This window comes from Blennius ocellaris (assembly GCF_963422515.1).
Source record: "Blennius ocellaris genome assembly, chromosome: 19".
Lineage (NCBI taxonomy): Eukaryota > Metazoa > Chordata > Actinopteri > Blenniiformes > Blenniidae > Blennius > Blennius ocellaris.
The window spans coordinates 20,118,976-20,134,775 of NC_137668.1; the positions used below are offsets into that span (position 1 = coordinate 20,118,976).

The window sequence follows — 15,800 nt, forward strand, 5'->3', positions numbered from 1 at the left end:
TCTTTCTATCAATCTGATCACTCTCAACTCTTGCCATCAGCAAAGCACTCTTTCCAGAAAACTTCCACTCACTGGATATTTTCTCTTTTTCTCTCTGTAAATCCTAGAAGTGTTTATGTGTGAAAATCCTCACCGATCAGCAGTTTCTAAAACATTCCCAGCTGGTACAAACAACCAGGCCACATTCAAAGTCAATTAAATCACCTTTCAGTTTTGCACTTCAGCAGCTCATCTTCACCATGTGTACTCCATTAAATACATTGGATTTCTGCAACGTGATTGGCTGTTTAGCCATTCTTGATAGCGAGTAGTTGAACCGGCCGCCGCTATTTATCATGGCTTTTTACCCTAATCACTGAAGATTGGACTTCCATCGCTTCACATAAACCCAAAATGACAGGATACAAGAGCTTCTGGAAAGGGAATTTCACTTTATTATAAAACAATAAAGGCCATGTTTGCGTTTTACATTTAGAAGCAACTCGAATTACTCAGCATAATGCAGTCTTTGCAGCATAAAAACAGTGTGAGGACAAAAGCTTACAGCAGAGCGTAAGACTAATGGATGCCCGGGAACAAACATTTTCACTGACTTGCAGCCGTGTGTTATCTGAAATCTGTCGCATTTTCTCATTTCACTGTGTGGAGAGAAAGAGTCAATGTTTCTGCAGCAATGGGCAATTAGTTATTAATATCTTTTTCTGTGTAGATGCTGGTAGTTTCCCAAGAAAAGACTGCACTTGAGATCAATATCTACTCGCACACAAAGTCTGAAGTCGGCTGCCTGCATGCGCACGCAGCGGCAGGCCTGCTTAATCAAGTGAGTGACAGGCAAGCTCTTCAGCAGGCGTTTATGATTATCATGCAGCAGTTTCATGGAGAGGAATACAGAAGATGCTGTAGGTCATGGGCTGCATTATATTCACTGTGAGGAGTTTCGACTCATACCCTGTATTCACGATGGGAAGATTTCGGCCATCTGAAAACACAAAAAAGTAAACAGGCTTGCGTGCCTTGCTTAAAGGCAACCCGAGGAGCTTCTGACCTCTAGCAGCTCAGTGGGTGGTGATATCATGCCGGGAACTGCTGCAATGTGCCAGCAAAAGCAAGACAGATTACAGCCCGCAGGTTAACCACAATGTAATGAAGGCAGGATTCAGGATTTCAGATGTTTGTTTAAAAAAAAAAAAAACTCCATGGGGAACCTTTAACACTCACTAAACCTCACCTAATAACAGTTTATATATTATCAATTATATCAGAAAACACTTCAGCAGATTCAAGTCAACCCAATTGAATAGATTTATGTATTAAATCTGTCCTATACACGTGGAGCTGTGGGGCCCAAAAGCACCTACTGAGACCCAAAGGTGACCTCTAGTGGCTGGAGTGAATACAACAGCAGCAATGAAGCGTTAATAGAGAAAGTCTGTGTTGGGGGGGCGAGTTCGTCATGTGTGTCACTAATCAGTTTCAGGCTTACACAGTATATTACTGATGTGATCATTATTGCCATTATGGAAAACGTAAGTCAAAAACACACTTTATTTCCAGCCTAACCAGGTCAGTTTGGTTCCAGAACTTACTAAACACCAGGTCCACCAACGTTTCTTCAATAAAAGTTACCTGGGAGGTCCGGCTGGGGCCCGACAACCTCATATCAATGGGACTGACGATTACAAATAAGAGCAAACAGGAATTTTCACTTCACCATCCCGTTAAGTTCTTCTGTCCAGCAGTTCAGTGTGCGTGTCGACACGCACATTATACACAATAAAATCTGTACATTTTCACAAACTGTACGTTGGTTCACACTTCCCTGATTTTATATCGCTCCACGGACGTCAACAAAGGCATGGGCCTCTATTTAAACACACACTTAAAGCTTACACATGCACACACACACACAAACACACACCTGAACACATTCACATCCTGTCTAGTAAAAGTCTGCAGCAGCGGGAACACAAAAGTAACATGTAGCCATAAAAAAAATATATATATATGTATAAATAACAAGAGTTCAAGTAAATACTGTGAGTCATTGATCAAGCTGTTCGGTTAGTTTAGAATGGAGCTGCAGGTGTGTGAGACACAGGTAGGAAAGCAGCAGAGGCACCAGGCACACATGCTGTCCCGGTTTTCTCTGGAGTGGAAGGAGCCGCGGCTCATCGGGTGATTCAGAGTCGACGGGTCGATCCACATGAGTTCAGGAACTCGTCAGGAGCTGCTTGCAGATTAGCATTCTCCCGCTGTCACTTCCTGAGACACACAACAACAACGCAGTGAGTCAGAGACTTCAGAAAACAAACCTGTCGATGAAGCAGACGTCCTCCCCAAACACATTTGAGACGCTTCGGGTGGGACAAAGAGATCTGAAATCTTTAAAAAAAAGACTGCTGGATATGAGAGCATGGATAACGGCACAGCTGAGGACAAACAATTTGCGGCAAAGTCTTGGATACCCTTTGTGACATGTAGCGGCGAGCAGAGGCGGCTGAGCTCGCATTAAAGCTACTCCAAGTGTTAAAATTGAACAACACACACTTGTTTTCCAAACATTGGAGGTTCAAAAACAAATAAACACTATTTAATCTTTCATTCATCTCGTTAAAAACTGTTGAATAATGTTGCTTCACATATTTGTGGCTGTAGAATAGTGCAAATGTGCAGTGAGTTCTTCGGTTTTTCCAAGATAACTTCCAGCCTCATGCCACAAATATAGTGTGACATATCGGGGACTCTTTCCTGTGGTTGTACGGTGGAAGTCCTGGAGTTCAGCTCCATTTTTCCATGGTCATTTTTGAATAACTAACAGTACGGGAGCTCACGTTCAGAGAAGTGTGCATAGCTGCCCCATGACAAAGGCTGTGTATGAAAAACCTCTTATTGTTTAGTTCTTTTGGAGTCTGCGTTTCTCCAGCTCTAAACTTGGATCACAGCTGTAGTGAAATCTCAGATGACCAACACTTCAAACTGTCCTTGAACACCTCTCAGACTTTCGGAAACGTGCTGCCGCCACTAAATGGCACCAATGACTTTCTGTTGTCACAAAACACTCAGACGGAGATTGAAGGTCTTTTTCACTCACATTTTGGCCAACATGAAGAAAATTCCACAAGACGCTTTTGGGGAAAAAGTGCGATGTCATATCAACACGTTCAGAAATTTGAACATCCTGTGTGTCGATTACAAATCCCAACTCCATAAATGTGGGTAATACACTACACTCTTTTGGCATAAAACGTAAGTCCTTGGTGACAAACTGACCATGATGTGACATAATTCACTTTTTAATACCACACGACTAAATGTTACTTTCAACAAAACAGCCACATTTCATCTCAATGACCTTCAAGCAAATAAAAGTGATTTCTTTTATATCAACCAGATGTGGACTGATCAAAAAACTAATATCCAATCTGTTAAAATCAGCAATAGAATCTCACATTAGATGAAATCAAATCTTAAATTCACCGATGCTGGTAATAATATGATGCGGGAAAGGTCCAGACAAACAGGACAAATAGCAATATTCAACAAATGGGTATAATAAAACAGAAACTCATATCTGTCGCTGTGTTGAGGAAATTTAGTTGTAAAACAGCCAAAGGGAGCAGCTGTGTCATTATCTTCATCACATCGCAGTGGGCGTTTTCTTTTTTCCTGCTCTAGTCAGTTTGATGTGCCTGAGGTACTGTTGACTACCTATTGCGACGTTGTCCGTACGTGTCCAGCATGGCGGTGCTGGCGTGCTCCAGGTCCCAGTGGCAGCGCTGCAGAAGCTCCTCGCACTCGCCTTTTGAACGCAGACCAAGTCGAAACAGCTGCTCCACCTGCCACAGATAAGGAAGGTCTTTCAGGCACGTCAACAAATCCACCTTGTCTCACTAGCATTCAATCTTGTTTACATGAAATATTTTGTATGTGCAGTCACTTAAGACCTGAGAATTACCTGTACCCTCTTTCACTTCTCAGAGGTAGTAAATATTGCTTATTTTTATATGGCCTAAATAGCCTCACTGGCCCTGAATGAAATGACTTTAATAATGTAAAAGCAATTAAGATCACACTAATTAGATAATTTATAACCCAAAAATCAAATGTCAAACAATAATAAATAAAGTTATTATATGACCTATTAGACTTTGTAGCATCACTGCTCAAATGTTGTGTGATAACAGACTGTTTAACAAATAAGCAATAGTTTCATCAAGGCAAAACAAAACTGATGTTTGAATCAGAAGTGATCAGATATTCATACATTTGCAAAACCCAAATCATATTTATATCAATGTCTAGTGCAGCAGTTCAATCATATATTCAGTTATAATTTTGAGTTAACTTGTGAAGAAATATGAAGAAATAACAAATAGGTTTGGTTACTTGGTAGGCTTCTAAATATTCCACATGCCCAACACAAAACTCAAGAACTTCAAGCCTTTATTCACTTTTCATAATTTTTTGGGGGGTATTTTTCTCCTAAATATACTGAAATTTAATATGACCAATTGCTTTTCCTATTTTTTAACAGGAGGCCATCATTTTGAAAAACATATCAACCTTTTAATAGTTTATATGTTCTGAATTTTAATAAAAAAAAAGGTTTAAATATAAGAACAAGTTTCATTGTGTACAAACAAGGTTTTGCCAGCAAGAGAAATCACTAGAATCTCCCTTTACAATTAAAGAGACTGTTTGAGGTGAACAAGAAGAATGTGTTGTGGAGTTTCGTAACAATTACAGGGAATCCTGTAACAAGGAAAGTTTAGTTAATTCGGAAAAGTCAATCTATCACACAAGATAAGCCCTGCAGGAGCTGTTTGTTTACTTGTGATTCTGTGTTGCCCAATTTAACCATTATTCATTAGTTTCATAATGAATGTCAAGTTTGAGTTACTAAGTGGAATCAAAGTTTATTTATGAAAAATAAGGGATTTATTGTGGGAAAATACTGCTGTGGAATGTCACAAGAGTGCTCTGCCATCTTTTATTGAATGCCATCGAATTTTGTCCAGCCCTTTCTATTACCTTTAAATAGTTCACAGCCTGAGGGACGTTCCAGTGGTGGCGCTGCAGAGCGGTCTGGCACTCGTCCGTCGTCACACCGTGTACCGCTCCCTGCACCTGTAAACCAAACACGCACTGAGAAAGGAAAAGACAGCTGGACATATGGACTGTTTGCCGCATGGAGAGAAAGTGGACTAAAAGGTAAGACGCGTCGCATTTTTTCAAAGAGACGGAATAATGTCTGCACATGCAAATGGAATGAAAACATAAAAAGGCAGGCCTGCTGGTGGGCACTGATTTGCCTTTGATCGCTTCAACAAATCAGAATTCCACACAAGACCTGATTACTTCGAACAATAACCACATGCAAGATAACCAGCAGCTCATATGTGGACGAGGTTTGACAATAAAAGGGGAATAATAACTCAAACCAAAACCAACTTTACACACTTTCTTTACTTCCATTTCAATCACATACACATCAGGGTCAACTGAAACATCATGATAATAATTTATTGAGTCTTGTCTTGGCCTAGAGACCAACAAAACATACAAATAAGCAATACAAATTGCTTTGGGAGCAAATAAAAGCTTTACTGATAGTAAAATGCTCGTGCAATGATGTTTAATGATGAGTGACTGTGGCATTCAATTATAATCCCTATTACAGACACACTTCATCTCCCTCTGCTCTCTTTTACCTGTGTGATGCTCTGCCCCTGTTGCATGCTGGGAGCTGCAGCCCGCCCGTTGTTGTTGTTGTAGGAAGTGTTTGGTTTGACGCCGCTATGTTGCTGCTGGATCATGGGTTTGACTGCTGCCATGTTGGCTGTTCCGTATCTGGACATGAAATCAAAATATGATGAATAATGCAAAAGTAAAGTAATCAGGAACAGACACTGACACTCATATGTGAATAAAAACTACAAATTATATAGATGCACTGAATAAATCCTGGTATGAGATGAAAACAAACAGTCAACTACATATTGAAATTCATCCTTAAAAGAAGTTGTCATAAAATGTGCAGCTGTGGATCAGTCCAAGGTTGCAGGTTCGAGTCCCCATCAGCTCCGGTTCACATGCTGAAGCTTCCTTGAGCAAGAAACTAAAGGCTACATCGATCCGATGGATGGATGGAGCACCTTGCATGACTGCTGTTACTGTTGTTACGTGAATGTAATGAGCAGAGTGAAATGATTTGAAAGCTTTTAAAGCAATGGAAAAGCTCCATATACCCTATGTAAAATCCATTTTAAAACATTTCCAGCTTCCCTGCTGTTGATGACAAGTTGTGATCTATGACTGATGAGGAATTTGACTGCGATGAGATTAAAATCCAACTTTGATCTCACAAACCTTTGCACAGAAGTGCTAAAACAAAGCCTGTGGTGTAAAGCAATTGGCTGAATAATCAATCAGTCAACTGACAAGTTCGATGATCTGGTCGCACACTGGTGTCGTGGTGAGCACAAGAAAGTCTCTAGTCTCAGTCCAGGTTTCTTCAAACAGTCCAACAACATTACTTTGTGATTTTGTATTGCCGGCGAGGCCGCGGGGCGCAGTGGTTTGCACTCACGCCTCGTAGGTTCAAATACCAGCGGGGTCTTTCAGTGTGAGAGTTGAAAAGTCTCACCTCTCCAGAAAAGCGGGTCTCTCTGGCAGCGGGGCTGGAGCAGAGCTCTGAGAGCTGTCGATCAGAGAGGACAGGGTGCGGCCTTCACGAAAGGACAGCGGCTCCAGTAAGGAGGTGGAGGTGTAGGAGGAGCTCGGTGCTGAGAGCCGGGAGGAGTAGGGAGCAGAGGAGGACGTGCTGCTGGAAGACAGGAGGGGACCCAGGAGCCCACAGGCCCGGCGCGGGGAGACGGAGAGAGGAGGTGGTGGCAGGGCCATGGGGGTGGTGGAGAGTGGTGGCACCAGTGGGAGGGGGGAGGAGGAGCGGGAGCCTGGCTGCGAGAAGGCGTGATCTCTGGGCGGGATCTGCGGGGGCACGTCATCCTCGTCGCCCAGCGAGATGGAGCTGGAGCGGGCCTGCGGCTGACTGGGCCGAGCGCTGAGGTTGTGTTTGGAAGGGCGCAGGGGCGGGACGGGGCTGCGAGGGGGCAGCACCGGCCGGTCCGAGAAACAGGACACGATGGAGGAGGAGGTGGAAGAGGGTGAGGGGGGAGGCAGGTAGATCTGTCGGTGGGGGCCCGCAGGAGCAAGAGGCAGGGGGGAGGAGGGGAGGGAGCGGCCGGTTGCCATGGGAACCTGCAGCTTCACCATCACCTACGTGAGCAAAGAAACATTATTGTACATATAAATGTGTGTTGGCTGAATTGACCATGTTCAGTTCACTTGACTCTACCTCCCTCTGCAGCTCCTGGAAGAGGTCTGCTGACTGGGACTCGCTCCGGCCCGACATGCCGCTGCCTTGGGCTGCTGAGTCTTCCTCAGACGCCGATTTGTTGATAGACTGCACCTCCTGATCCTCTGACTGGCCCTCCAGCTCTGTGGTGACCTCGTCGTACGCCGGCTGGGGTAAAGGCCAGTCCAGAATGGAGGGCGTGTCCTGGGGAGGTCAGCACAAGAGCCACAGTGAACGCCACTAAAACAATACAGGCAACTCCAATATGCCGGCTGCCTGATTTGTTCTACCAATACCCAGTATTATCATGTCGTGAATTATGAGCAAAAGCCTACCTTACAGATTCTCTGGTAATACTATATGGCTTACAAATTCATATAGCTGTCTTAAAGATGTGATTTCAGCAAACTGAAAGAAGCAAAGCTATTGTCATTTCAGAAGCTACAAATCGGGGATTTGTTAGCATTTAAATATAGAAAGAAAATATGAAAACAGGAATTGTATTTTATGTCAACTTGGTGTTTATTCACACATGCGTTCAACCTTAGATGCACTTGTAGTGCAACTCACATCATAACTTCTGTTATTTCTTCCTGTCTAACTGCTCTGGAATACATTTGTCCCACTTATAATATTCACTTTTATGGTTGAGGTTTTTATCTACCTATGAGTGGCTTTAGGTTGCAATGACTTTAAATTGATTGAGGCAAATTTTTACACTTCACAGAACGTGTTTATGGCAGAGCTTTTATACTTGTAGCTATTATAATCTTAGGGTACACCCACATGGTTGAAGTGAAGATTTGTCTCTGGAGTTTCACTTTTAATGATGTTTTGTCCAGGAAACAGTGAGTTTGTGAGAAGCAAGACCTCAGACGATGCCTCCACAGTGTAGACTTTGTTTGAACGCAACTAAAATTTAATTATTAAAAATGTTTACTTCAGGGCAACTTGATAGCTTTGTGTATTATAGTTCATCTAATTAATGCAACAACATCCCATTGCTGGATTATTAACTAGTAAATTATAAATATTTATACTGTTATATTGATCATCAGGTATATTTATAACACCACTTTGAATCACATTTTTTACTACTGCCCCCAGGATGACTTTACACTGAAAAATAAAATCATACAAAGAACAAACACACAAACAGAAAAATGATAATAACATTGTGTAGTGTTCTGTAATGCAGAGGTGGAAGCAGCTCTGTTCCTGAGGCGAAGCCCAAACTTCAAAGCTTTTAGTCACAGCTTGTTGAATGCAGGCTGATGCTATGAGGTGGGATTACTCTGAAACCCCCACAGTGGACCACTAAGGCATGAATGTGTTCATGACCGATCAATGAGCACCAATCATCCATCACACTGCACCCACTTGAGGTGCATTCAAGAAGAAATGGGTTATTTATGGAATTTCTACTCCAAATGCCGCAGAGAATACAGGGTCGATAGATTTCCTTCTTTTTTACATCGTCTATTGTAAACATCAGTCGGAGAACGCTTGCAGTCTGAAGGTGTTTTAAAACCTTTGAACTGCTACATCTTCACTGTTAATAGTTTTGAAATGAATAAACTAAAATTAAAACACTTCATTCAACAATGGTATCCACAAAATGTCAACAAACTAACGATTGCACCCTTTAATGTCACTCAAAAGTGATTTGTAGTGCAAATATTTAGAAAATCCAAAACAAAAGAACATACTAAAACAAAAGCATTACTATCCTAGGAAAAACCATTGCTCCTAGGACATCGTGATGAATTGACCAATTCAAGAGAACACAATCAAATAAATTTTCCAATGAGTTAGTCTATTATCTGGATGATAGGATATCTAGTGAGGATGAGATCATTATCTACCTTGAGTGTGTCCTCATCTGGCTGGTGCGTCTCAGTGAGTGGAGACGGGGTGGTCGAGCTGAAACTGTCGTCGGTGAAGTCGATAAGTGACACCTCACTTTTGGCTGAGCGTACACCGGACCCTTCCCATGGTCGGAGCTTCAGACCCAGTGACACTCCGAGCCGCTTCAGGCCCGACGAGGTGCTCGTGTCATCCTCGTCTTCGTAATCGTCCATCACTGAATCGTAGAACGGCTCTGTACACATGTTTAACGGCGTGAGTACAGAACAGCAGGAAGTGTTTGAATCCCAATGAGCACAGAAAGAGGAGAAACTTACTCTTGAGTAGAACAGCAGGTTGAGGTGGACGAGGAGGTGGCTGTTCTAATAGAGAGATTTGACAATTTAACTTAGATTCACAGTATGTGACTATCAGATAAAAAAATGCAATTATCTATATGTTAGAAAGTTCAAACAAAGCCTAAATAATGCATTCATATGTACAAAACATATCAAGATGGATAGATGAATGTACTTTTGGCTCGGTTGGGAAGCTTGGTCGGTCTTGCGGTCCCTGAATCGATTCCCATGAGATCCGGCGGGTCCATGGGATTCCCCAAATATAGACTGAGGAAAGATAGGAAATCATTGTATGTCGGTGAAAGTTGAAAGCATTTTAAATCCTTCCACAAATGTCTTATTCTTGCACCACACGATGAAGAATCTGTTGACCAACACAAGGTACTCTGCTGCCCTCTGGTGGAGAGATACAATAAAGACAATCACGCAAAGCATTCTTCCTTCACACTGGTCACAGAGGTGTGATATCAACCTGTCTATGCGGTCTGCATGTCCCCAGCTCCGGTGAGGGTCGGTGTCCCCGTGTCCCGTGTGGATGAAGGAGTGTTTAAGTGGTCGGCTGATGTCGTGGGCGGAGAGGCCGGCAACCGATGTCACCACATGACGAGGGAACTGGCCGACACGCAGCGTGCGTTTGTTCTGACCTCGCCACCAATAGTGCTCCGCCCTGCGGGTTAGCGTTTGTTTAGAAATGAGTTAGGAAATTAAAAGTGGCAAACTTTAAGCTTTAATTTGGTTACACACACAATATTTATCAAAGACACACAAAACACAAAGTATAATCAGGCCATACCTGTATATTAAGCAAGAAACGGTGTGTACAATTAAATTAATTTTCCACAAAGCAAAGGACATTTAAATGAGACACACTTGTTGTTTTGTATTGAACCACTGACCTCCATTCTGAAACACACACCATGCTACTCTAAACTCAGCTGTATTTACTATCTGTCTCACTCTGAAGTTTATAAACCATAACCAAACTATGAACTGCCAACATTGGAGCGGATGGGGTTCAGCAGGTAGAGCGGGACATAGGCATGGCAAAGTGCCCTTGAGCAAGACACTGAACTCCAAATTATAATCCAAAAAGACAGATTAAGCACTGTGCATAGCTGACTTATCCACCAGTGTTAAATATTTTTTCACCTAAAAATTTACAGATTCCTCTGAAGGAGATCTCAATTCAAACACCGTTCTCACCTTTAGCTATCACACCTTCTTCTGAATGAGGAGCACGTTATTTTCAGGTCTCTGAAGTGTTTATTGATTCACTGAGTCGGGTGTTTTGGAGAAGGGAGTCAACCGTCACACACTGACCTTCCCTCAATGATTGTGATGACATCATTCATTTTGATCTGGAGCTTGTCCTCCTCTTCAAAGTCCTGTAAAGCTCTCATGTCTGTTGGCATGGCCTGCAGAGCACACACACCATCATCACACACGGGCAGGATTAGAGGCACCTTTTAGTCATAGCATACATTATTTCAATTTCCTTTCACTCAAGTGTGTTTGTTTTATAACCACAACAGAGATGTCTTTTCTTATTTGTGCACAAATGCTGAGTGTGAGGTTTTTGGTATGATGGACAGATTTAGAAGGATAGAAATGTAAAATTACTGCGGTGAAAATATATATATTTTTTGAAGTTTTATTAGACTGATCTTGTCAGTCATGGTTTATGCTCTGAAATTGTAGCATCACAGCATTACCTGGCGTAATAAACAGTGTAACCATGTTGAATCTTAATGCTTCAGACATTTTTAACATGAAGTTTTGTTTACTTTCCCATATTTTCTGTCAAATAATTACAGTTATGGTATTGAAGCATTAAATGCTACATGTAGGTCACCACTATTGAAACAAGCCTTGTGGCAGCCGGCCAATCAGAGGAAAGGAAAGATTTAAAGACACAAAGGCTGAATCTGAGTGGTAAAGAAAACACATTCTCGTTGCGCTTTGGAAAAAAACAAACACACAACCCCATAAATGAGGATGTCAGAACTTCTTTAACTATATGTAAAGGTTTAGTTTTTACTAAATTGATTGTGCTACCTCAAGCAAAAAGTCTCGGAGAGCGATGAAGGTTGGTCTGTCTTCAGGTTTGGGGCTCCAGCACTGCAGCTTGACGTTGTAAATGTCCTGAGGACAGTCGTCTGGTTTGCAAAGCCTCTCACCTTCCACGTCCACCTTGTGGAGGATCTGCAGAGACAAGAATGATATTGTTAAGCCTTGCAGCTGCTTCGAAACACAAGGTCTTTTGGAAAATGCACGTGCACAAATCTTTTTGTTTGTTTTATTATTATTATTATTATTATTATTTTGAAAGTTATTGAAAGTTCTTTTAGAAAGTTGCACCTGGCTTCCATTGAGGCCCATCCATGGCTCCTGTCCGTGGGAGAACATCTCCCACAGAGTGACACCAAACATCCAGGTGTCAGATGCATGAGAGAAAGTCCGAGACTTCAGAGACTCTGGAGCACACCTCCAGAGAAAAGAAGAAGTAAGCAGAAATACATAAAAATGAACAGCAAAGATGTCAACAGAACAAGGGGAAAAAAATTCAAATTTTTTTTTTTTTTAAAGAGACTACATTGTCCTCACCATGGGAAAGGGATTTTGTGGCCCTCCTCCATAATGTATTGGTCAGTGTGTGTCGGCAGTGCCCTCATCAGGCCAAAGTCTCCAATCTTCACCTGGTCATTGCTGGACAACAGAACGTTGCGGGCTGCCAAGTCTCTGTGGAGGAAACGTCTCTGCTCCAGGTAAGACATGCCACACGCCACCTGCACAAACAGAACACGGACAGTATGGATTCCATGGAAAGTGGCTGGTGGGATAAGTATGAACATCGATAATCATTTTTAAGCATTATTTCATCTTCTCCTGCTTTCTTACTGACCTGCACAGCGTAGTTGCACAGCGAGGAGATGAGGATGTGACCCTGGCGCTTTCTGAGACGATCCAACAGGGAACCCAGGGGAGCCAGTTCAGTCACCTACATGAAAACACCAACAAGACATTTTAGAGTGTGAGCTCTAAATGTAATGTGCTACATTATTGTCTTTACTATATATTCACAACAACCCAGACAATGAGACTTTTTTTCTTCTTCTTTTTTCTTTTTTCTATATAAAATACTCTTGTGACAGAGAGCATTATGTGTTTTCTCTTCTGGAGTCAATACAAACGATTATGTGATCCAAACATTTGCTTTGGCACAAATGTCTTTGTTGGAGCTGTAAATATAAATTTAACTACCCTCCAATGTTGGAAACTGTCTACAAATATAAGACAGCGTCTCTTCATTTCCAGACAAAGTGTACAGCTTGTATGATGCTTAAACGGGGAATGTCCATCTGTCAATTACCATCTTCATTGGCTGCGTGAGGACGATACCATACAGCCGGATGAGGTTCTGGTGGCTCAGCGAATGCATTGCATTCACTTCCCTGATGAAATCATCAAGACCGTCCGAGTCCAGCACGCCAGCCTTCAAGCACTTTACTGCCACAGACAGCTAGAAACACAGAAGGGAGTCATTAGAGCAGTTAATAATTACACAGTAACCGACATCAGAACCATATCCTTTCGAGTGCACCATCAATGAATCACTGCAAATGCATAAAACCAAATCGAGAGCTGCAATTTCAATCACGGCTGTGAAAAAATGTAATTGTTGAAATCTAAAATATTGAATTTTATCCTTCAAAAGAGAGGGCTTCCCAATTGGAGGGCCGGCAGAAATCTCATAAACAGCAAAAAAACAAAACCTTCTAAACATAAGAGTAACTTTACAGTTACAATAATATATAAGCCATTTTTACATGCTTCAAACACAATAACTGCTAAATACAAAAAAAAAAACACGACTGTCACTTGCCCACACACACATGCAAACTGCATCATAAATGAAATCATAGACTCTTAACTGACATTTTGAAATAATAGACTTGTTTTGAAGGGCTGGATTAATTTCTAAATGTCAAGTCATTAACAGCTTATACAACTGCAATGTTTATTTATTTCTTTTAGAACTCTGTTACACTGAGTTTCAAATTGATTGGCCGACCATTTTCTATTATACTTTTATGTATAGGAAATACCTATCAATATAACCTCCTGGCAGGAGGAACTGAGAACAACCTGAGGTTCTCCTGCCTAAATCTACGGCCTGTTCTCGTCTCACCACTCTGCCGTTGGGTCCGGTCCACTCGCCTCGCCGCACCACGCCGAACGTGCCGTCTCCGAGCCGCTCGAATAGCTGCAACTCCGACTCTCTGATCAAGCAGGTGAGGGAGGCCGGCGCCACGTCGCTGTTGGCTGACGTGGCGCCGGATGAGGCCCCCTGTGGGAGGGGCTGCTGGTTGTCAGCATCTGGCCGTTTCACTGGAAACACCTGCAGGTTACAGGTAACACCGTTTCCTTTCTGCAGAAGACTCTGGAGAGAAGCTGTAAGGACTTCACCGGACTTGAGGATGATGAAGAGGTTATTGCAGAGGAGAGTTAAGATCAATGGTACAGAATTCAGAGAGAGCAGTGCCACACAGAGGACTTGCTTTCCCAAATATGAGGAGCCAACCTCCAAGAAAGAATATGAAATAGGCAGAATTTAGACAAGGATGCATGTGAATTTCATATATTGTTTTAAAGTGTTTGCATAAGACATCTTGAACCCTTAAAGGGAAAGAAAGAGCTCGGCAATAGAGTGAATTCAGATGAGAGAAAGGCTTTTTGATGGTTTTAATTAAAAAGTAAGGTCTGTGTACAAAATCCTGTTGTGCTGTCAAAGAAAGGAGGGTTTGATGTACCTTGCTCATCCAGGACTTGCGTTTATAGAGCGCTCTTCTCCTTTTGACTGCCTCCCAAAGTCTCCTCTGACCTGAACCAACACGATCACACGTTCAGTCAACTTTTTTCCCGCACTCTTATGTATATAGAGTTCAATCTGGATAAATTCATGAAAACACAAAACACCCACCGGGGCGCCCCATGCCGATCTTCTCCAGGTCCTCATTCTTGACATAGTCAAAGTGGGAGAGGCGCGTGACGTTGAGGTCATCGCGGATCCGCAGGAAGTACTGCTGCAGCTGCACGTCCGTCAGTAGTTCCAGCAGCCAGTCCGTTCCCTCCTCACACTGCATCTGCACATAGTCACACACAGTTTTACCTGGAATGTCACGACCACAGTTCAGATACTTGCTGAACTCTTAATATATACTATTGCTCGCTTTGTTCAACGCTGGAAATAGCTGGAACAAGACAGCCGAGCTTATTTCTGCTTTGTTGTTTGAATTTTGAAAAAAAAAAAAGAAAGAAAAACGTCTGTATGAGACCCAAAATATAAAGACCTAAAGGGGTTATTCAGAATTTAGTGAAGTACTTAAATAAGCTATAATTTTTTGAGCTTTCATGACCAATAACAACATGTGGAACCCATTTATTGAGGAGTGCGATACAAACATCATCATTCATAAAGTTAATTCAAATCTGTTGCTCTTTCCAGACACATGATGATGATGATGACACATTCAAAATTTTAAACCCTGTTTTAAGTGTAACCATTCTAACTAAGTGTAACTACTGTATATGCAGTAAGTTTGTGTTCTGACACGAATTGCTGTTTGATCATTTTGAACATGTTCATGGAAGATTATGATGGTCTGCCGTCGGGCCACCCGAAACGCCCAAGATATTTTTTCACATTGATCACTTTAAAAATAACACGTTTTAAAATGTCATATTTCTGAGATTATGCGGTGAATTATACATTGTAAAGACTTTGGTATTTACGCACTGGTGTCATAACCAGGTTTTAATTTCTAACCACTATTTCATGGAAATTAACATCATTGATTAGACCAGGGTTTTGTTTTTTTTCCCTGTGATTTACTCTTTTCAAATGGATTCACGAGACGCGTGAATGATTTAAGGGAAATAGCCCAAAGAACTCGAGAGACACAGAATTGATTCAGGTGAAACACGATGCGTACATCTCAACCCAGTGATGCAATCACAGGCACCTGGAATCACAGGGAAACACAGCCATGCACACGTCGCAAATCACAGCGAGAACATATGCAGCAAACGCGTGATCCACAACTTGAGAATTTACCATTTGTCGTCCAGCGCTCCTGTCTCTCTCCTCCTCGTCCTCCCCCTCCCCCGCCTCTCCTCTGGCGTAGGGCAGCCGCTGATACATGTAGCTCTCCCCCATGCTGGAGCCGCTCCTCTCCTCC

At 42.2% G+C, this 15,800-nt stretch overlaps 1 protein-coding gene across 1 annotated transcript; it reads right to left on the reverse strand.

Moving 5' to 3' along the window:
* Positions 1 to 3,704: 3,704 nt before the first annotated feature.
* Positions 3,705 to 15,800, reverse strand: tnk2a (tyrosine kinase, non-receptor, 2a; the record flags this gene model as incomplete). Its single annotated transcript, XM_080514749.1, has 19 exons — positions 15,677 to 15,800; positions 14,543 to 14,705; positions 14,373 to 14,443; positions 13,751 to 13,960; positions 12,932 to 13,081; positions 12,464 to 12,559; positions 12,166 to 12,347; positions 11,920 to 12,046; positions 11,617 to 11,763; positions 10,882 to 10,976; positions 10,034 to 10,228; positions 9,737 to 9,828; positions 9,541 to 9,585; positions 9,223 to 9,458; positions 7,358 to 7,561; positions 6,647 to 7,278; positions 5,712 to 5,850; positions 5,032 to 5,127; positions 3,705 to 3,836 (listed from the first exon to the last, which is right to left on the reverse strand). The coding sequence occupies exons 1-19, from the start codon at positions 15,776 to 15,778 to the stop codon at positions 3,705 to 3,707; spliced, it is 3,114 nt and encodes a 1,037-aa protein (XP_080370875.1). The 5' UTR covers positions 15,779 to 15,800.